Source organism: Alligator sinensis, unplaced genomic scaffold (genome assembly GCF_000455745.1).
Source record: "Alligator sinensis unplaced genomic scaffold, ASM45574v1 scaffold138_1, whole genome shotgun sequence".
Classification (NCBI taxonomy): domain Eukaryota; kingdom Metazoa; phylum Chordata; order Crocodylia; family Alligatoridae; genus Alligator; species Alligator sinensis.
The window spans coordinates 3,373,826-3,396,189 of NW_005841862.1; the positions used below are offsets into that span (position 1 = coordinate 3,373,826).

General features: G+C 45.3%; 1 protein-coding gene across 1 annotated transcript in view; it reads right to left on the minus strand.

Moving 5' to 3' along the window:
• COQ8A (coenzyme Q8A) overlaps window positions 1-22,364 on the minus strand; it is a 43,751-nt gene that overhangs the window by 19,419 nt on the left and 1,968 nt on the right. The window contains exons 2-4 of the mRNA XM_006016556.3: window positions 18,399-18,815; window positions 17,083-17,149; window positions 8,949-9,023 (exon numbers count right to left, since the gene is read on the minus strand). Coding sequence (XP_006016618.1) covers window positions 8,949-9,023; window positions 17,083-17,149; window positions 18,399-18,815 — 559 coding nt within the window. The remainder of the gene's footprint in view (window positions 1-8,948; window positions 9,024-17,082; window positions 17,150-18,398; window positions 18,816-22,364) is intronic.

A 22,364-nucleotide genomic window follows, 5' to 3' on the forward strand; every position in this document is an offset into this window, starting at 1 on the left:
CAACTGCACTGCCAAACTGCACAGCTGTTCCAGAAGAGTGACCTGCCAATGCGATAGACCAAGCTACCAACAAGGCTCAGAGAATATGGGTCAAGTCTCTCACAGCCAAGCCGCAGGCTGTTCACTCCAGCAAAGAATTTGAAACTGCACAGGTTGTAGCTTGAGCCAGCACAGAGTTAACTGATCTCTACATGTCACTCTTCCCTGAGGGTGGAAAACAGCTCCTGCCTGCACTTGGCACTAACTTAGGGCAAGAAGGGAGTATTTGAGCACAGTGGTGGGATAGAGGGAGGATGGCAGAGAACAACTGCTCGCCAGCAAACCCAAGCAAACAGTGTGCTATGTAACTACTGCAGCCTAAGGGCCCAGCCACAAGAGAAGGTGACGGTAGGCACAGGAGGTAGCCCTGGCTGGCTGGGGGAGAGGTGAAGACCAGTTTAACCTGGCTTTGCCACATTGCACCTGGCTAGGTTTATGCAACTTAGCACCAAATTCTCACTGGAGTTTCCAGATTAGGAAAAATATAGTGGAGCTTCATAATGTGCTGCCCAAGCTTGTGGGCAGTCACGTAGCCCAGGCAGCTGCACTCTTCCGCTCACACCCAAGCCTACCAAGAGCAGGCCTCGTGGCACTATCAGCCAAAATCAAGGTCTCCTCCTCTGCAGACTTTGCTTGGCTATGGGCACAGTGGATGCTTGGCACTATCCTCCTCTGGGCTCTAATGTTACCATTTCCTTTGACTACTGCTGGTGCTGTCAGTCTTATGTCTCCCCCACCCTTCAGTGGACTGAAGAATAGAGGGGAAGTGGATTCGAGAAAGAAAAAAAAATGAAAAAAACATGAGGGGTAGGAGAAAGAGGGTGATAATTCTGGGACAGTAGGGTAGGGAGCATGAGTCAGTGAAGGAGCAAGGAATGGATGAAAAGAAAAGGGGCTTGGGTAGGAGGGAAGGACAGGCCAGACAGCTTTAAGCCAGGGAGGAACAGGAACCAGAAAGGCCAGAGTGGGATGGAGCCCTAGAAGCTACACCTGGGCAAGCTTAAGGGGGCACTCAGACCAGGCAAGGCTGCAGTGGTCCCAAGCAAGCACCCCTAAGGGCACTCTGTCGCGCGCGCGCACGCACACACACACACACACACACACACACACACACGCACGCACGCACGCACGCACGCACGCACGCACGCACGCACACAGAGCAGTTAATCATTAAAGGTTATACCAAGAATCTGATGAACCCTGTCAGGTCAACAACCACCTTATCGGAAATAAAAAAGAAAGAAAGAAAAACAAACATGACTGCAGCACTCCCCATTGCTTCCTCCCAGCATGTTTTTCAGACAATCAAAAAACCATGCAAGCAGTAACCTGAATGCCAGTCAGCCAAGCCATCCATGATAAGGTGTTGCCAGGTTGCGTCCTCTGCTACAAAGGGGCACAACCCAGATGCTGACTCAAAAAGGGGAGTTTACAGTTTATTTACATAAGACAGTCCTGGAAGGAGAACTAGCAGCACCACAGGAGAGAGCAGGCTTGAAACCAGGAGGGAATGAATACAGCTCATGAAACATGCCCCATTCAGCTAGTTTGGGTCTCACAATTTTTTTTCCAGGGAAGAAGTAGGTTAGTGAAAGTAATATTTTTTTGGGGTCATCTACACCACTTTTCATCTCCAGACCCAGTTAGGGTGACTGTAAGCACCTGCTTCAGAAAGAGCAAAAAGCAGAGGTTAAGTCAAAGCAAATGTGAGGCAGCTTCAGAAAAAGAATTCAGGTGTCCTGGCTCCTAGCTTTGTGCTCCGACCTCTAGACCACAGCATCCCCCCAAAGTAGGCTGCTAAACCTCTTCTCTGTCAAAGCCTCAGGAACAAAATGTCTCAAAGAATGCTAAAACTGCCTCTCTCGACTCGGTGGATCCTCCAGAGACAGCCCAGCTTCATCCAAATCTATGCTGTGCTCAAAGCCGGTTTATTGCCCAGTCTTGCCACACCTCAAAAATTGCTGCTAATTTTCCCTTAAACTGGATTTTAAAATGGAAAGCAAAGCAAGCCAAGTAGTGACCAAGATTCTTTCCCATCTTTTTCTAGCATCATCAACTATATATACCCTTCAGGGCAGAAAGACAGGTCCTGAATCCAATCTGAAACAGGATTGACAACTTAAGCAGACGGACGTATTTGTTCCACAGACCAACAGCCAATACTTGGATCAACAGGGACAGTAAGGCCAAAAACTGGGCCCTCAAGTGGGACTTGTCTGGCTCGGTGTTTCCATGGTGGTCCCCCAATAGCTCTGGTAAGCACTGCTGTACAATCAGTCCATCAATCATGATAAAACTGACTTTGCAGCTGAAGTCTCCTTTGCTAGCACTGGAGGGTGCTTATGTGGAGGCCGGGGTTTTGGGTTTCTTTTTTTTTTTTTTTTAATTATTATTTCTGGAAACTCTTCCAACACCTATGTAAGCCCGCTGCATTAAACACGCATTCTAAATATTACGCAGTCCAGGCAGCAGTAGTGAAGCTGTTGGGAAGGTCATTGGTGACCTAAGGGACTATTTTTAACTTGCTACCTTGGCAAAGTAATTGAAACTAGTCCATGCTCTCCTCTGGAAATGTGACAATGCTGTTCTTTTTATAGGACTTATTTCTATTAAGTGGCTCCCTTCAGGTTAAACAGATTGGAGCAATAAAAGCCCAAAGATCTATGCTGTTGGCTGCTACCTCTGTGGTTTTGGCAGTAGATAGCACTGATATCTGTGTTCTACACACACAAGCATAGGCGACTGGTAGGGAGGGCAAGGGGGGTGGGGAGGGAGGAGGAGGAGGAGGAGGGGACAGGGACTGCAGGGACATCCCCACTGCTGACACCACTGGCGGCTTCTGCAGGTGCTCACCAGCCCCGTCCCCGCCACTGCCACCGGTTTCTGCAGGTACTCACGTTTTTGCGGTTCCCCCCCCCCCCTGTGCCCCCTCCTGCCAGTTCAGCAGGTGCCCTCCCAGACTCCCAGCTGCCTATGCACATGAGGTGGGGAAAAAAAAGTAAGGACTCCCTCAAGGATCTCACCACCACCACATGTCCTGCCCCTCTCAAGAGTCCTATCTAACCTACAGATGCTGCTTGGAGTAAGTGTGAAAGATGCCTCAGGAAGGAGGACAGAAGGATTGGGTCCAAAGCACAGGTGGTCAGAGAAAACTGAATTAAGTAAGAATTGAGAAGAGGAATGGAGGCAGTCAGAGGAGGGCTGCTGGGGCGGCCAAAAGAGCTGCTAAGGGGTCAAGTCCTTTTATTAAAATATTTTATGTATATCCTCTGACTTCTCAGGCTGGATACAGAGCTCCTTATCTCCAGCAAGTTTTATAACTCTGCAGGTTCATATTTTCACCAAAGGGAGTGTCCAACTAGGAGGAATTTGACAAGCAGAAGCATATAAACATACAATTATGCAATACTTCCACTGGGAATGCTGGAGACAATCTCCATCTCTAAGCAGGTACATGCAGCCTGTCAGCCAAGGTGCAGAATGCTCCAAGCAAATCTTCAGAAATCCTACAGGCTACATACCATCTTGAGCCATGCATCCTAGGTATTGCCTATGCGTGAGCACGACAGACTAGCTGGACACACAGCACTTGCAGAAAGCAGCAACTTGTCGCAAACCTAAGACAGTCAATGGTTGTGAGGTGTGTTTTTTGTTGTTGTAATTTCTTGGGCTTTTATTGTTTTGTTTTGGCCTGGCTGTTTGGGGTTGTTTTTTTTTTTAATTTTAAAAGAAAAGCAAGAGGAATTTCATAGGTTTTCATAGATTTCACAGACTTTAGGCCTGGAAGGGACCTCAGAAGATCATCGAGTCCAGTCCCCTGCCCAAAGGGCAGGAAGTCAGCTGGGGTCATAGAATCCCAGCAAGATAAGCATCCAAATTTCTCTCAAAGGTGTTCAATGTAGGTGCCTGAACCACCTCTGGTGGCAGGCTGTTCCAGACCCTGGGGGCTTGGACAGTGAAGAAATTCTTCCTTATGTCCAGCCTGAAACGGTCTCGCAGTAGTTTATAACGATTCAACCTCGTCATCCCTTGGGGCGCTCTGGTGAACAAGCATTCCCCCAGATACTGGTGGTCACCCCTGATAAACTTATAGGTGGCCATCAGATCACCCCTGAGCCTGCGCTCTTCCAGGCTAAAAAGCCCCATAGCTCTCAGCCTGTCGTCATAAGGGCTGTTTTCCTGACCTCTGATCTTGCGCATGGCTCTTCTCTGGACTCTCTCAAGCTTCTCCACATCCTTTTCAAATTGTGGGGCCCAAAACTGGACGCAGTACTCCAGCTGTGCGCCTCACCAAGGCCGAGTACAAAGGGAGAATGACGTCCTGGGACTTGCTTGAGAAGCATCTATGGATGCAAGCCAGCATTTTGCTTGCTTTACTAGCCACAGCATCACATTGAAGGCTCATGTTCATCTTGTGGTCAACGATGACCCCCAAGTCTCTTTCTTGCATAGTACTAGCCAGCGTAGCACTGCCGAGCCTATAAGCATGCTGCAGGTTTTTCCTCCCAAGGTGGAGAACTTTGCATTTTTCAGTGTTAAACACCATCAGGTTCTCACCTGCCCATTTGCTGAGCCTGTCCAGGTCAGCCTGGATCGCCCTCCTGTCTTCAGGTGTGGATGGTTTGCCCCAAAGTTTGGTGTCATTGGCAAACTTGGCCAGTCCACTTCTGACTCAAATGTCCACATCATTAATGAAGATGTTGAACAATATGGGTCCAAGGACAGGGACTTGCAGGGACCCCACTGCTCACAGGGCACAATGACGATTGACTTCCATCAATTACCACCCTCTGGGTCCGACCACAGAGCCAATTTCCCAGCCAGCGGATCATGGTGGACCCAAGGCCACAGTTGGCCAGTTTCGTCAAGAGGTGATCATGGGATACCAGTTCAAAGGCTTTTTTGAAGTCAAGATATATGACATCAATCTCTTCCCCCTTGTCCAGGTGATAGGTCACCTAGTCGTAAAAGGAAATGAGATTGGTCAAGCAAGACCTATCCGCAACAAACCCATGCTGGCTCTCTCTCAGGATGTTGGGGACAGCCAGTCCATCAAGGATGGCCTCTTTATTAAACTTTTCTAAGACCTTCCCAGGGATAGAGGTCAGGCTGATGGGCCTGTAGTTTGCTGGTTCCACTTTCCTCCCTTTCTTGAAGATAGGCACCACAATGGCCTTCTTTCAGTCTTTAGGCACTTCACCAGAGCGCCAGAAGTTCTCAAAGATCCATGCCAGAGACTGGGCTATGATGCTCACCAGGTCAATGACTAGGCTGTAAATACCAGACCCCAGCCACAGGGAAATTTGCCCACCATTACCGAGAGATTAATCCACCTTCACCAGGGCTTGTGGTCAGCTGCCTGAGCACAGATTCAGCCCTCTTCTTTCTCCAACCTGCTCTTTTGGTCTAACCAGCCTAGCAATACAATGGCTCTAGTCATCTTCAGCTGAAAGGGACCCAATAACCCAGTCTCCTCTTTCCAAATCAGAGCAATTCCTCAAAACTGGGAATATTTTGGCTCTGTCTCCATATTAAAACTCTGTAAATGACAAAATAAACTCTCTCCACTGCTCCTCCCACTCAGTGGAAGGTCAGAACATACTGAGCTCGACCAGCATACAACAGATACCACCTTGCAGGACAGAAAAGGATCCATGCTGGAGAAAGAAGCATTTACCATGCCATGCTGATGTCAGGTCACCATCAACACCCCTGCTGCAAGATACCTGGTCCAGTGCCAGCACTACAGCTGTGTTCGGCAGAAAAGTAGACAAACATAAGGCTGGGCCTATGTAACAAGCTTAGGTTCTGTGCCAGTGGCAGGGGTATGAAAGGTCTATTACAGCTTCTCCTCTACAAGGAACATTCTTCCTTCTGCACAAACCCACGTGCCCTCTAAAATCTCCAGAAACAGAGCAGAAAAGAGTCTCTTCCAGAACAGAACCTGATGGGTGACAGGGCCTGGACTGAAACACTTTGGGACAGAGAAGGAGAAGCAAACAGGACTTCTCCATCCCCACTTAAAAAGTAATACCTGTCACACATCCCTACAGCAGGTCATGCAAAATACTTGGGACATTACAGGATGGCACCAAACCCCAGGGTTCGGATCACATACTCACTCCCACCAGGTTTGATACTTGCTTGACCCAAAAGTCACCCAGGGCAAAGACTGTGAGGAAAGAAAGGAGAAAGCTGAGAGTGGGGGGAAGGAGGGAGGGAAATGGGGGACGAGCTAGCAAACCTTTTTATCTTTAAACTACTGTTTAATTTTTCTTGCTCAGACTGAGATGCTTTGAAACTCCTCATAAGACAGGCTGGGACCGATTCCTGTGCTGCCACTAGCAAGCCCCTCTGCTCTATGATCATTCTTCTGTCATGCGCACTGCTGTCTGCAAGCTTTGCAGGGATACCAAAAAATTCAACCCCGCTGCCTCCACAGTTTTCCTGACTTCTCTCAACAATGAAGTTATCACAAGGAGAGTCTGCTTTTCACTCTCACCTCCTCAGAGGGGTGACCCCACTGTGCAAACCCCACACTGATTAAAAGTTATTTCCCTTATCTTCCTTCTTTAACCTTCACATCAGTGATAGAGGGTTAGCAGCCACAGAGAGCCATTTATGGCAAAACAAGAACCATGACTAAGAAAAAGAAAAAAGAAAAAGTTTGGGGAGAAAGTTCTAGAAACATTCAGTTCCCTTGGATTTATGCCCATTTCATCTTGGAAACAAGCTCAGAGTTAGGTATACAATAGATTTGTTCAGCTGAGCAGAGGTCGTCTTTGGGCTGCTGGACTGATTCATTAGAGCTGCCATACAGGAAAATGTCTTTGAGCCCCGTGGGGATTCTCACCAGGGTGCAAACAGTTGTAGGGTATGGAAAAACATGCTTCTTAACTGATTCAGAATGGGGAGGGAAGGGACCTACTGCTTGGGAGTGTGCAGCAACTGTTAGGATCTTACTGTTGCGAGTGCACGTTCTTGCAGCAATACAAATGAACTAAATCACCCCGACTCAGACCCCAAACAAAGCAGGATTAAAGGTGGAGCAGTTTTGCTATACTTGTATTGACACAGAATCAAGTGGAGGTACCACATGCACTGTAACAGCTTGTATCAGCATCATTACCATCAATACCATTGTTTTGTATGTCTACATCCTCGACTACCTGTGTGCTAGCTTGCAGGCAACTACTCCTCTCACAAAGAAGCCTACCTTATCAAAACAGTCAGAGACTGAACAAAACAAATCCCAAGATAATTCACTGGCTGTGGAAGCCTTCGCCCCCACCTCTATCTGTAATGAGATGTCTACCATTCTGTCACCCAAGAGGCAGATACCATGAAGCTGAGACCAAACAGCTCTAGGATAGGGCTAGCTTAGAATACAAAAGGTACCTGCACATGCCCCCACCCCAACCCCTGTATGGAAAAACTGACGTGCTCTCAAGCAGCATGCCCTCCAAGCTGTGCGACATGCATGGCTGCGCAACTGCGTGCATGCCGCACTGCCAGGAGCACCTGCGCACACTGCACAGCTTAGAGGGAATGCTGCTCTCAACCTAGAGAGTTCATTACAAGACTCAGAAGCATTCTGTGGGCACATCTACACAAGATGTTTACTGCAGAGTTGCCCAATTAACTCTGCAGTAAAATATTACCATCTACACAGGAATAAACTAATTAACATCTCTGTAGTTTAGTACTGGTAGACACAAGTACAACCCCTTTGGTGGAAGTTATTTACTCAGCAGCAACACACGTGTAGACACTGACAGGGCTGGCTGGGGCACAAGAATGCTTCAGCGTGGAGGCTGCCTGCTGTTTTTAAATTTTTTAAAATTAGACTTGAACCCACACAAGGCTACCTACATGCAAAGCAACCTTCTTGGACTCCTACCCCTGTTCCTTCTTGCCTGGTCCAGCTGGTCATCCTACCAACATCCTGATTGGTCCTGTGCCAACCACATGCCCACTCACTAAAGTGACTATGGTATTTGCACAGCACACATCTGCCCAAGCACTAATTTCCAATGCCAGCAATATTACCAGCAGAGACCAAGTTCTTCTACAGAAACACTGAACCCCCAGTTACAAAAGTTACAGTTCTGCAGATGTTGGTCATAGACAGAAGGCTGGAGCCAGGGAAGATGCTCTGTTCAATTCCGGTTATGTTATAAACATGGCAAGGCTAATGGCCCACCCCCTCTTGCCAAGTTAAATGCAGTAAGAAGGGAAACTGGGCAGCATATGGAAACTTCACATGATAATGTGTCCAAGCTTTTATGGATAAGAGACACAAGAACACCTATAATGAGGTAGAGGAAAGAAAGTCAGGTATAAGCCACCTTGCACAGCACAGTTTCCCAAGGTGGGCTATGGGCCCGTCTGCAGAATAGTGAAAGGTGGGGAAAGAGGCAGGAGTCAATATACCCGAAAAGTATCTCTCTAAATTATTCTCTCATCACTTTCTATAACCTGAATGCCTAGTAAGTATAATGTAACAAAAGATTAAGCAAAGTCCTTGATTCTTTTCAACCACTAACCATGCAAACTGCTTCACACAGCTTTTGCACAGAAACAACTACATCAGTTCAGGGTGCAATTTTTTATTCCCCTTCCCACGCAGGAATAGGCTATCTTGAGACAAAGACCTTTATACCCACATATCTCCCAAGGTGGGCTGTTAAAATGGTACAGCTTTTGCATTTATACAAGCTGTATGAAATTAACAGGAAGTTAACTTAACCAAAATAAACTGATGCAAAAAAAAAAATCTTATTCTAACATACTGCAGTACAATGCCAACCTTTAGAAACCCTTTCAGATTTTTATTTTTTATACAGTAGGCTGCGCCTGAAAAATGAACTGGACCAGTTTGTTAGTGGCATGCCTGCAGGAAAGCTCACCATTGCGATCTTCAGATCTGAGGCTCTTCTTTGCAACTTCTGCCAGTGCTCCAATGCCAAGACCAACAGCTAATCCTGTAAAAAGGGGAAGGGAGGGGGAGAGAGGGAGAGCCAGAAGTTCAATCAGTAAGTGAATGAGAGAAAGATGTGACCATCTATATATGTTATACCACCCAAATACACAGATCAGAGAACTCAACAACACCTGTATGCCCCAATATACAGAACTTTATCATTTGAAAGCAGAAAAACTGACAGCACACAGGATTTCAGCTGTTATATATGCATATAAAATACCATGATTAGAGCAGCCTGACTTTTGTGACAGACTGATCCTGCAGTTCCATGCCAATCCCCCTTCTACTGCCTCCTTCCATTCTCTCTGGCACAAGGCCGCTCTCATATCATGTTAAAAGAGTTATACAACTCTTGTAATCAAAGGGACACACCAATGGGCAGACAAAGTCTTGCCACCTCCTGCATGTAGCCATGCATTAGAGTGGTGCTGCAGGATAGGCATTTAGGAAAATTTGTTTACAAACCTGGTTTTGACACCAGTTACACTATCAGTTACAGTTACTACAGGAATGAAAAAAAAAGCCACCTTCCCTGCCCACAGCAGTAAGTAAAACCACAAGCTTGTTAGGCAAGGTTGTTACTAGTGAGTTCAATGGGGGGGGGGGGGGGGGGGGGTGAAGAGGGTCAAACAAGTTGACCCGGTCTATGTAAGGGGTTTCCTCTCCTCCTCAATTAACTCCACTTCTCCCAATAACAATTTACTCTTTTTTTTTTTTTTTTTTTTAAACAGTGTGATCCCCCCCCAAGTAGAACTAAGCTCCATCTTGATACCTTACAGACTGCCCTCTCTACTCCCAAACACCCAGTGTGAAGCTAGATGAGGACAAACTCTAGAGACATTATAATGTCGTGTTAAACATTAGCCATCACTGACTGTTTTTCCTTGATCAATTCCAAGGTTGTTTACACATCATTTAATCCTAATAAGGCAAGCTGAGCTGTCTCTCAGATACATACTGAGCTCCGACAGTAAAGGAAGCTACTATAGATATGGAACGCTAAGTATTCTTTTAAAGCATCATTCATAAAATTGTACTTTAACAGTGCCTTTCAGAAGAGTGCTCTGAATCCATACAGGAGGTTAGGATTTCAGGTATGTAAAACAGCAATACACAGAGACCATGAGTTACAGGACTAAACCTTGTCTTATGCAGGGACAGCGCTGTAGTCATAAAGCCTCCATAGTGAACAGCTGGTTTAAGACTAAGGATATGCTACTCCCAGAACCAAAACAAAAACCCTCCAGAGGAACTACTTCTCAATATGGCCAAAAATGTTTATATTCAGGAATAATACCCATGCAGCTACTGCAGACAACATGAGGATACTGAGCATCTCTGACTCCATCCATTATACAAGAGTAGTGATGCATACAAACTGTCCAACTGACTTAACAGAAGGAAGCAAGAAGAATCAGGCTCAATGGCATAAAAAGTGGAAAAAATAATGTCTTTACTAACAAAGGGCAATTTCATAGGCTGCGAATGAGCACTGGCCTCCAGCTCTCCCATTCCCCTCCTACAGAACTAGGTGTGTCAGCAATACGCCCATTTATATTAAATGCAGAGCAGTGTTCCCTATCAAAGCTCCATTTGATCTTCCTCTCAATTCTGACCTCATTTGGCACTCTTTTGTGTCTCTTCCATCCCAGCATTGTTCCAATTTGAGTCAGCCCACACCTGTTAGAAATGACCCCACTTTTCATACTGCACAAACAGCAATTTAAGTTTGTCCCTCCCAATTTAAGAGAAAAGCAAATAAACATGGCATCGTCTCAGAAACATTGATATCCATTTATTTATTCTGCCCCGAGTCTCTTTTGGCAAGGGCAGCACATTAATTAAATATATGCATACTCTATTAACAGACAAAACACTTTATAGTCAAATGGTATCAAGAACCAGATTCTATCCTAGGATATGGGCTCTTGATCCATTTGCACACCAATGTACGCTATTACCCTACGATCCAGAGCAAACAGCTTGTATTTCAGAGTAGCAGCACACAGTAGGCTGCTATTACTGAATCCCATCATTAGTTGACAGGGAATAGGCAGTAGCCAGTTTGCTCAAGGCAAACTCCTATAAACACACTATACCTATACTAGCATAGTTTACACTACTGTAGTTTTGGTGTCAATTTTTCCTGAAGTTAATTCTATAGACCAGAGCTTTCCAAACTTTTCATGTTGGTGACACACTTTTTAGACATGCATCATTTCGCGACAGCAATTCAGTTCCGGGGGAGGGGCTAAGGGAAGCAGACGCGAGTAAGGGAGCTCCGCGGTGCCCTTCCGCAAAATTTTCTGCATTTCATGCGACACACCTACACACTGCCGCCGACACACTAATGTGTCGCGGCACACAGTTTGGAAAGCTCTGCTATAGACTAACATAACTTAAACAAATGTAAGGCTGCATACCATGTATCCACTTCTTTTTAATCCACTAGAAAGGCTGATTATTCCAAAGTAAACATATTGTGCCACCAAACTTTTAGCTATCAGTATAAAATCAGGATCAATTCCAGCACACTGAAAACTAGTCCTTGCTTTGGTGAAACTAAAATGAGAATATGGCCCAACATTCATCACGCTGCATATCCTGCAGTTCTAACATCTTTATAATCCAATCTGAAAAATGAGAATGCAAAAATCCCTCCTGGAAAAGGCTGCTGGGATCTACATTATATACAAGAGATTAAAAAGGAGTATTTGTTAAAATTGGCCCTTCTTAAATTACTCAAGGGTTTTCCACCTAGAAAATGTGTACCAAGTAATAGCAAACAACTGCTCAAAAGAGATGAAGGAAATGCACACATAAGCAAGTTTAAGCCTTGACAGCTGCTTTCTATTCAAGCCCATGAAGTCCTAACACTGATCACAAGCTTTTTGACGCTATGGTGAGAGTCTGACAGGATGACTGTCCTCCAGGCATTATAATGACATGCAATAAGACACCCCCACAGTGGATCTTCTGATAAAAAGAACTATTTGGAAATGCAAGAGGGTATAAAACAATGTCCAATTCTAGTTTAAACAGAGTGGGAGGAGGGTACAAAACACTCTCAGGAGTGAGTGGGTGGGATTGAACTATTCTGACATTATACAGGAGAAAGGGCAGGAACTGATTGTACTGCAAACTCTCCATTTCTCATGGGTTATTGATGACCTGGAAGCTACTGCATGGTTTTCCACCTGCAGATTGTTTCTTTAGACATTTTCCCCAATGTTTGCCAACACCTATTATGCTAAAAACTAAAATCAAGTGTTAGACATCCTGGAAGCACGTCTGTTCAAAAGAAATCCATTCATCAAGCAAGTGACACAACAAAGCAGATGGATGTTAAACAATTGTGTATTGTTCTGCACAGCTTGCCAGGCTCCAAAAATGGAAGGTATTTTTCTCTTCAGTGGCATATGCTCTGTGTATGGTCATGTCTTGCCCTGCAAAGACTAAACAGCATGCTGCTGTGCTGGACAGTGGGGCTGCTGTGTTGCTTGGGGCAGCTTTGCACAGCACAACTTTAGCAAGCAGCACTGATTTCCTTTAGTTTCCTGGATTACTAAATACAGTCTTCTTTCCCCTCTCCTTTCCACTTAAAAATTAAATAAAAGAACTGGTTCCTCCCATATGTACTGAAACAAGAACAGACTGCATGTGTTAAGGCAGCATCTGTACTTTCAGAACAATCTGACAGAAACCTTTTACAAGGAGAATGCCTCCACTGAAAGTTAGGAGCTCCTCAATTCACGCTTCTGTCACAGTGCTAGGTAAATCAGCCACCACTGGAGGTGTACTCTGGATAACATGCCATGATACCCATCATATATAAGTGCATGCAAAGGGGAGACGTGTTCAGGGAAGGGATTTATTTCTGTTCAGCAGAAAATTCCAGTATCTCACACACATTACATGCAAGTGCTGGAGAAGAGAACACCCCAAGCCCTAAGGTGGTGTACAGCCAGCTACCGCTCTTATCCTAAAAAGGCTATGATTCAAGGCAAGCTCCCAACAAGAGGCCATGCACTTTGTCCCCTTTAAAACTGAAAGTCACTGGCAGGCCCATTCCAACAAAAAGATGGGGTGACCAAGATGTTCTCTAGAACATGGGTCCAGTTGATTGAGTTCAAAGGGTGGAAAAGAAACTCCAAACTGGTACCTTTCTACTGAAACAGGAGAGGATTCAACAACAGGGAATGTTTAGAAACAGCAGCAGCAACAATGGATCCTGAAAGGGGTGGCACTGAAAGACTAATGTGACACACTGGTTTTGTAATATTTCTGGTTTAAATGTATCCATGTTGCATGCCAGTTTCACTGTCTAGTTTGTAAGGTGGAGGGAAGGGGGTGGAGAATGGGTGGAGAAGAGGAGTTAAGAATGAATGAAATCAGAGCTGCCTTGCCTACATTGTGGACTAGGCAGGATCAGGGACCAAATGGCTGGGTCTCATAGCTGCAAAGGAGCCAGAGCTCACTCCACAAGCTACACCTGAGCAGGCTTCAGGGAGTCTTCAGCGAGGCCCCCTCTACACATTACATTTCTGCCACTATTAACTGGTTTGCTGGGCAAACTGCAGCCCACCAATCAGTCTTTCCTGCCCTCCAAAGGGCTAGGCAGTCCCCATCTCCATCCAGCCTGCACAGCCCCAAGCACCCCAAAGTTAGCTCAGCTATTCTGTCCAGAGGTTTGTCAAGTTCACCTGACGTTTCAAGAAGCTATTCAACACTGTTGCTAGAGGTGCATCCTTGTCTAGTCCAGCACATAGGCAAGGCAGCTCTGGCTTCAGTCACTCTTAACCCTTTCTTTCCCCACCCCCTTATCAACTAGGCAGCGAAACTGAGGCGTCCAGAATGAACACATTTAAACCAAGAATATTACGACAAACTAAATTAACTTATTAACAGCAGCATAAATGGCAAGGGTGATAAACATGCACTCAATTTAAGGAGCTGCAAAATGGCAAACTCGTAATAAAAAAGAATGTTCCGCATATAATATAGAACACTTATGCCCGGTTTGTGTGATACCTTAATTGAATGTGTGGCAGGTCCAGAGTCCGGGCCAACAATTGGCTAATTCTCAGCTCCAGCCCTGGGACCACACCAGTGTCTCAAACCAGCCACAGGGCTGGGACCAACAATCAACCCTGGGGGCACATGGCTTTCAATTTAGCAGTGCAGAGAGAGCCTGGGATCATGATCAGGCACATGCATATATGGCATGGCAGAAGGCACAACTGTTGGGACCAGATTCCTATGGTGCCTTTAAACAAACATGTTCCAGAGGCCAAAGAGACCAGACAAGGCTGGGGGTCCCAAAGAAGTGCTCAATACCCTGGAGAAAATCCATGATACCTGGTACTTGTTTGTCTACGCTCTAGGGAGAATTAAAAGACAGATTTGGTTTTCACCTCCCCGTTCACTCTCCCCAGCATGCCAGAGATACCTCTCTGCGCATAACAGAGTAAGAGAACCAAGTCACTGCTGTCCCTCCAAAAGTTGCAGAATAGCCAAAACGCCTCTCTGTCGCCATTACTTCTTTTTAACCTAAGCCTCTCCAGCAAAAAAAAACCCCAAAAAACCATCACAGCCACTAAATATATCATTTGGCAATCTCTTTATGTGCCTTCAAATGAATCCATCAGCATATAAAAGGTCTCCCCCAAAGTTCAGGGAGAGCAGACCACTTGAAGCTCACTGTCAATTTACTTGCTGTTAACAATTAAAGACTAGCAAAGGCCACCTAGAAATTCCAGAGGGCCTGGGGAACATGAAACCCAAGTAGAGGGGCAAGAAATAGCAGTATCTAGCCTGTCCCTCCTGGCTGACCTCTGCAATTGCTCATGGATTACTGGGTCAAACTTTACTCTCTGAACAGCAGAGGCCAGCCTCCCTTGCCCTTCCTGCCTGGCACTGCTCAGTGGGTATTGCAATTCCTGGAATTGGCTAAGAATCCTAAGAAAAAGCAAAAATGGTTTACAGCTCTTGACATCAGTGAATGCTTTCTCGGTGAAAGGCATGATTATTAAGCAGACCACCACCTTATGCATTTGTTTTTAAGAAAGTCTTGTTATTTGCAACAGCCACATTAGTAGCTTGATAATTCTTCCTTCTGGTTTTACTCTGAATCAGCAAAAATGTGTACATTGCTGTTTTACTGGCAGGAATACTTAACTTCTCAGTGGCTGCATGGATGTTAAACAGAAACACAAACTTGCCTGGCACTAGCTAATTAATGCATTCCCTATTGTTTAATCCTCTCCTGACTGCCATACAAGCTGCAACCCATCCTCTGACTAATGGGAAGCCCAAATGCAAGAAATGCCCAGCAACTGCAGCTCACATCAGCTTCAGAGGAATTTCCCAGCATTCAGCTCCATCAATAACCTACCTCTGAGCTTTGAAGTCACTGAAATTACTACAGCAGAGTAGCTCAAGGGATCTCATACAGGCATTGAATGTCATGCTGGAATTTTAAAATGGACTGTCAAACTTTAATATGAAAAGGGCCTCTCTCATCAGATTAGAGCCAGCCAAGAAAAGCAACGTACTAGAGAACTAGCTGGTATGGCTTTACATTGTATTTTTTTTTTCTTCTCATGCACATGTGCAGGCCAGAAACAGTTCTAACCTTTGAGAAAAAAAATTCGGAGAAGCCGTCTCTAGCTATAAATGAGGACAAGCATTCCATATAAACAAGCACAAGGTCTGTCAGTAACAGTAACTAAGTGCTATTTTTAAATGTCAAAGCAGTTGGGGCAGGTATAATAATTAAAAAAAGGAAAAAAGGCTTTCCCTCCTATCATCCTTCCTCTGATGTTGCAGAGCCTCCACATTAATTCAGCACTAGAAAGACTCTCCATCAAGCCTCAAAACCAAAGGAGGAATCAGCTCATTTACTGCCCTATACCTGCTGTTGACTAACCAGGTCACAGACATGATTTCATTTCCTATACCCCACAACTGTAAGGAGGGGTAGTGCCAGGAAGAAGTGAGCAAGTAAGATTCCACAGGGCACAGGAAACTGCATAAGCTTACTCCACTACTTAAATCAGGCTACCTAGAAAGGACTCCAAGAAACAAAAGTACCAGGCCAAAAGATAACAGCCTGATGCTTCTCGCTTTCCGAGAACAAATGAGGCCAGGTGATGGAGGGAGGTATGGTATGTTTTCCAAGTTGTGCTGGCTGAAACAACATGCGTTTCTTTTCTGAGAAGTTTCATTTCTCACCTCCCCATCCCCTCTTGCCCTCAGGATAACTTTCCAGCCTGAAGCATGAGTCAGCCATTCCTCATGCAACAGTTTTGGGTGCAGAGAACAGGAGCCATATAGACACGGTCCTGGAACTCCACAGACAGCCTGAGAGCTTGGACAGCTGCCACTTCTTATACAGCAGCTGTCAACAAGCAGCTAGGATAAATAAAGTTATACCATAAAGGAACAACGAGCAGTGCTGCAACATGCTTTCCACTGAAACAGGCAGGGCTAGGGTGCGAGGAGCTCCAATATCAGCACTTTGGTGTTTTCAGAGGCCTGTATGAGTTCCTATTTTTGGAATCATGGCAGCGTGCCTTCAAAAACAAGAAGATTATTATACATGGTCTTCTTAAAAGAGCATTACATGCAGCTGAGAAGACAAAGGAATGTAAAGGATCCTGTATATGAAACTATTTTAGCAGATTCCCTGAAGGAGCCAAGAACCTTCACTTCCATCTTGCAATTAAAGAAAAGGTTGCCCTGCAAAGAGCCAAGTCTTGAGGCATGCACAGCTCCAATATACAGAGGCTAAAGAATTCTCAGAGGCATGTGGCGGGCACCACAATAAGCCCATGAAAATGGTGGCTGGCCCCTTTTTCTCCCTGCATAATTGGCTGTCTGCCTCCTTGACTTGGGTAGACCCCTATCTATGGTGCATTTCACACCACACTGAGCCAGCTTCATTGCAAGTTCAGGATTGTTAGCATCTTACTAGCTGCACCATCATAGTCACTGATGGATAATTAGGTGCATTAAGTGCCTTTCACATGCAGTCATGTGCACACACAGAGCCTCACCTCCAAAGTTGGCAAGTCTCCCAATCCGCGTGACCGGCACCTTCCGCTCTCGGGCCCGTTCACTGAGCTGCAACAGTTGGGAAGAGAAAAAAAATCCACACTGAAACTTGGCTAACAGGTGTCATATGAAGTCAGCATATAGCTCCTGTAATGCTTGAAGACCAGCTTTGGACTGAAGTCAGCATCTCAAACATGGGTCCTTGACATTTCATTGAGCATGGACTCCACCCTACAACATCTTCAAGTTTTCCCAGGTGAATTCAACATTGGCTACTTCACATTAAACATGTTGAACGGCAAACACCAGGGGGACATATGGTAAGGAAGCGCAGAGAATAAAAAGGCTTGTGTTCTCCCCTCTGGGAGATCCCTGCTTATTACCACCTCTGAAACCCTTTGATGTTCAGGATGCAGGAGGCTCCACGAGACCAACCTGTCCTTGTCCCCTACTGCAGAAACTAATGCTTATGAATGGTCCCAGGTTCAGGGCATCCCTCCAACAACAGGTGCAGCAGAAGCCTACACAGGTTTAATAAAAGCAGCACCATAAGTCAAGAATAAAATGCTAACATTTGCTGTAGGGTTTGGGGAAAGGAGACAGCAGAAAGCCAATCACAACAACAGTCCTCTCTGCCACGTAGTTTTTTACCCCACTCTAGTCTCTCCTCCCCCTTTCAAATGAAAGCCTGGTCAGAATTTAGGTCCACCACTGATGCCCAGGGACAAGAGTGCAAAGCTTACACTGTCCCACTTTATGTGGTTCACTGTGACCGAAAAGGATCACTCTTGTCATTGAGGATTTAAGCATATGCGAACCATTCAATCCTTCACACCTCTGCCAAATCTGCCAGACAACACAGTCCCTTCTAGGACAGAAAGGATTCTTTAGGACATTCCTTGAACTTCCAGGGCCTTGGGCTGTCTGCACCTGCTCTATGCCTCAGCTGTGAGCCAAAAGTAAATATAGACCCCTTCACTAGCCTAGGCATGCAGTAATACATTGAGTGCCCAGCATGGGGAAGGCAAGGTGACCCATCCCCTGGTAATACAAAGCAAAAGTCCAATTCAGGGTAGAGGTTTTAGCTTTACTCTCACACCAAATGAGGTGGGGGAGGAGGACTGACTAATACAGCATAGATGGAAACTAACAAGGAGACACATTCCCTTTTCCCCCACAAGCACTAAAGAAGCAGTGAGCCCAGATTTTGGAGAGGTCCCCACAGCTAAAGCCTAGGGCCAGAAATTGTTGTTGTTAATAATAATAATAATAATAATAATAATAATAATAAACAACTATAATAATAACAACCACCTACCATCTGCTTGTGAGGCTTATGTCCTGGATTACTTTTAGCCTGCCTGGCTTTCTCAATATCTTCAGCTGTTAGTCCACTTACAGAGGAATGGTCTTGGTGAAAAGCTCTGTTCTGCCCAGAGGCAGCAGCAAAAGGATTTCCAGGGTCCCTAAATCCTCCAAATAGCTTCGCATTTACTTTGGCAGAAAAGGGATTCTGTCCTGGGCTTGAGTCTCCAGTATCACTAACGTTTCTAAAAGGTCCATTTGTGGCATAGGCATGCGTTGGGCCCTCTGCCCCACTGCATTCATTGGGCTGGCCAGAAGATGATGACAAGTCCTGCGCAGAACTCGATGACGATTCTGATCCTGAGAAAGCATAGTCCCTCGCAAAATCCTCACTGATATCGGTTAAGTTCTCCTGCTTTTTTCCCAGCTCCTGCAAGTGGCATTGGAAACAGTTCAGAAGTAGAAACTGAAAAACCCATAACATCCACCAATAACTCTCATATGGGCATGTGATACTAGGCTGGATCTGAACTTTTCCTATTTAAGGTAAATTTAGTGTGGAATATGGTCCCACCATTTTAAGAATACCAGAGGAAGGAAAAAAAGCCAAGAGTAATAAATGTACTACTGAACACATTTTGTCCACTTTATTAATAATCCTTTATCCAACAAGATTGAAATAGTTAAAATAAAAAGGCAAGTCCCTGACAAACAGCCAAATAACACCCTTTAAGAAAGAAGCTCCATGACACAAATGAAAGTCAGGGAAAGTACAATAATACCAGAATAAGACAGTAAGCAGATAGTAAGATATTAACCAACTCTGAACTTGCTACAATACATTGTTTAGATACCAGTCACAGGAGCAAAAGAATAACCAGGCAGATAAAAAAAAAAAAATGCAGAATTTCCCATTACAGTGCAATTTAGCTTAGCCCTACATGTGCTATCACATCAGCACAGCCAAAGAATTCTGGTAGTATTCTTTAATACGATATTTCTTTGCCTCTGTAATTAGCTTGTGCTTAATGTGTGGGTAACAAGGTACCAGACAGCTAAATTCAATGAACTGGTGTTCTAGGCACACATTTCCCCTGTGGCTCTGCTCAGTCCTGACCTGCAATACCTGCCCTGCTAGCCCAGATACTTGGTTCACTATTCAGCATCAGTTAAGATTACCACAAGGGATGAGACATTAACTCTCTGAGCTATCTAGTGCCTCTGGCTCTCCTCAGCCACCTGCCTCCACAGTAAATAAATCCTGGAGGTGCTGCTGAGGCCTGCAGCCAATAAGTGGGGTTCTAATCCTCACATGATTATACAATCAGTGGCGCACTTTAGGCTCTTTCCCAAACGCTGATTATTTTTTCCCCTCTTTGAGGAAGGAAAGCAGGACATAGCCCTTCCTGTTATGTAGGCAAGTCTCGTGTAATTGCAAACAGCAACATCCCTGAAAAAAAACACAACAACAAAAAATATGGATTTTTATTCAATGCGTTGGGACCAGCCTTTATCACTGTATGAAAGGAGCAGATTTTATTTTTCTTCTTACTTAATCTTAAAAGGTGGCAAGAACTATCAGTACTTGACAAGGGCTACAAGACATTTATAGAAGGTTCCTGTCCTCACATCTTATAGCACACTAGCTTTCCTGAGACAAGCCACAGACTGTTCTTGTTCTGGCTATAACTCTAAATACAACTGATTTACAGATAGCAGGCTAAATGTACTGCAAACTTTTAAGTGCAACCTTCCTGCATTGCAGAAAAGTATGCAAAAAGCTATAGAAGTCTGTTACAGAATGAAGAACGTTCTCCCTATTTCTCTCCTGCCAAAGCATGCAACCAAAACATGTGAAAGAGCTCCCATATGAGACCTGGGACCAGAGAGAGAGATTCAAAGATCAAAATGTATACATAGTAAAACTGGGGTGCATAAACACCCATAAGTGGATATGATTAAGTCGCTCACACTTCACCAAAGCCAGGGCAAAGATAATATGGGCCTGGAATCCAGCAGATTCACAGAATATGGCCAGAAGAGACCGTTATAGTCTGTAGTCCAACTCCTTACAGCACAGGCTGCAGAACTGCAGTATTTTCTCTATCAAACCTACAACACATTTCAGGTATAAATATCTTCGAAAGTCATTATTTAGAGAATGTCCCACCAACCTAGGACCCTAAACACAAGAGATGGCAACACATAAGATGTAGAACTCTCCTGTACATCTGGTCAAAAGCACAGAATTAACAGTGACCATCTGCTGAGTACTACTAAAAATGCAAACTTAATGTAGGTTCGTAGCTTGGCTCTTCTGAAAAATCCAATCTAAACTATGAGCACAGAGAACCTGAACATCTGGCCCTGAACTCCTGTGCAAATACCATACACTTACATGTGTGACAGATGGGTTAAGAAGCTGCAGAATTCTGTCAGAGAAAGACTAAATGAGCATAAACCTAGGAAGATGGAAAAAAGGTAAGACAGGTCATCTTATGCATGGCCAAAAGGCCATCTTACACATGGCAATTTGACAAGACAAGATGACTAAAGCATATTTTGTATTCTGCATCTCTTACAACTCAGGAATAGAGCTGGGTGCACACTATGTAATAGAATCATAGAGAGTTAGGGTTGGAAAGGACCTCAGGAGGTGTTCTAGTCCACCCCCCTGCTCAAAGCAGGACCTTCCCCAACTAGATCATCCCATCCAAAGCGTCGTCTAGCTGGGTTTTGAAAACCTCCAAGGATGGAGCTTCCACCACCTCTCTGGGTAACCTCTTCCAGTGTTTTACTACCCTCCTAGTGAGACAATTCTTCCTAATATCTAACCTAAACTTCCCTTGCTGCAACTTGAGACCATTGCTTCTTGTTGTGTCAATGCCCAGTTTAGCAAAACAAAACTGGGAACAAAGCTATGTTGCATCCAACAACCATGAGACAGTTCCTAGAATGTGGAAACGAACACCATTGGCGCATCCACACTTGCAAGCATGTGCACTTGCAGCAGCTCAAACAGAAGCGGTGCCAATTTGAAACGGGGCTTTTTGCCTCAGTGCACATGCCCAGACATGCACTTTGGTGTGGGACAAATTGTGCCACTTGGGGCAAAATAACCCTGCCTGGCTCCTGGATCTGCAGCCAGGGGGAGCTTGAGCCTGGGGCCAGCACCTGTGCTATCCCCAGCAGTATAAAAAGCTGCCCTGTCCTGGACCCATCAGTACAGAAAGTTGCCCTGTCAAGTAGCTTAGGGCTACTCACTCTCAGGAGCTTCTGGGGCCCAGCCAATTGGTACCTGGGCACACTATACCTTGTGCCAGCTGGACTGCTAAAACAACCCTGCACCCTTTACCCACTGCAGCAGTCTGACCTGCTGCACATCTGCCAGACCCAGATGGGGACTGCACAGCCAGTGCCCCTTGGGACCGGCTGCCAGTGGGCTGTGGCTGCAAAGTTGGCCTTTGTGTGGCACTACTGCCATGTGTGCCTCCTGCACAGCCACCTAGGCAGCTATCACCTGGAAGATGTTCCAGGTGTGGTGGCCTGCTCTGAACTGTCAAAGCATGTCCTCCTGGCCCCAACTGGCCAGGAGGTCAGCCACCTCCAGCTGGGTCCAAGATGCCAGGTCTGAGCAGGCAGGGTCCTGCCACTGACCTCCCTAGCAGGAATTCTGGTGTTCCCTATTGAAAAAACTGAAAAATCCCTGATAAAAAAATCCTGAAGTCACTCTGTAAAATACCCCGAAATCCATGTTCCTCCACAATTAAAACAAAAGACCGAGAGAGAGAGCAAGAGATCAGTTGGGCAAAGTTTTATTGATATATCTACAGTATTAAAGCAATTTGGAAAACTACTGGTGTCTCTATCATCATAATAAAGTGACCTAGTCTCCCAGATTGCAGCCCCGCCTGGTCCCATCCCCTGCCGGCTCCTTCAGCCCCCTCAATGGCTGCCCCACCCATCCCCATCCTTTGCT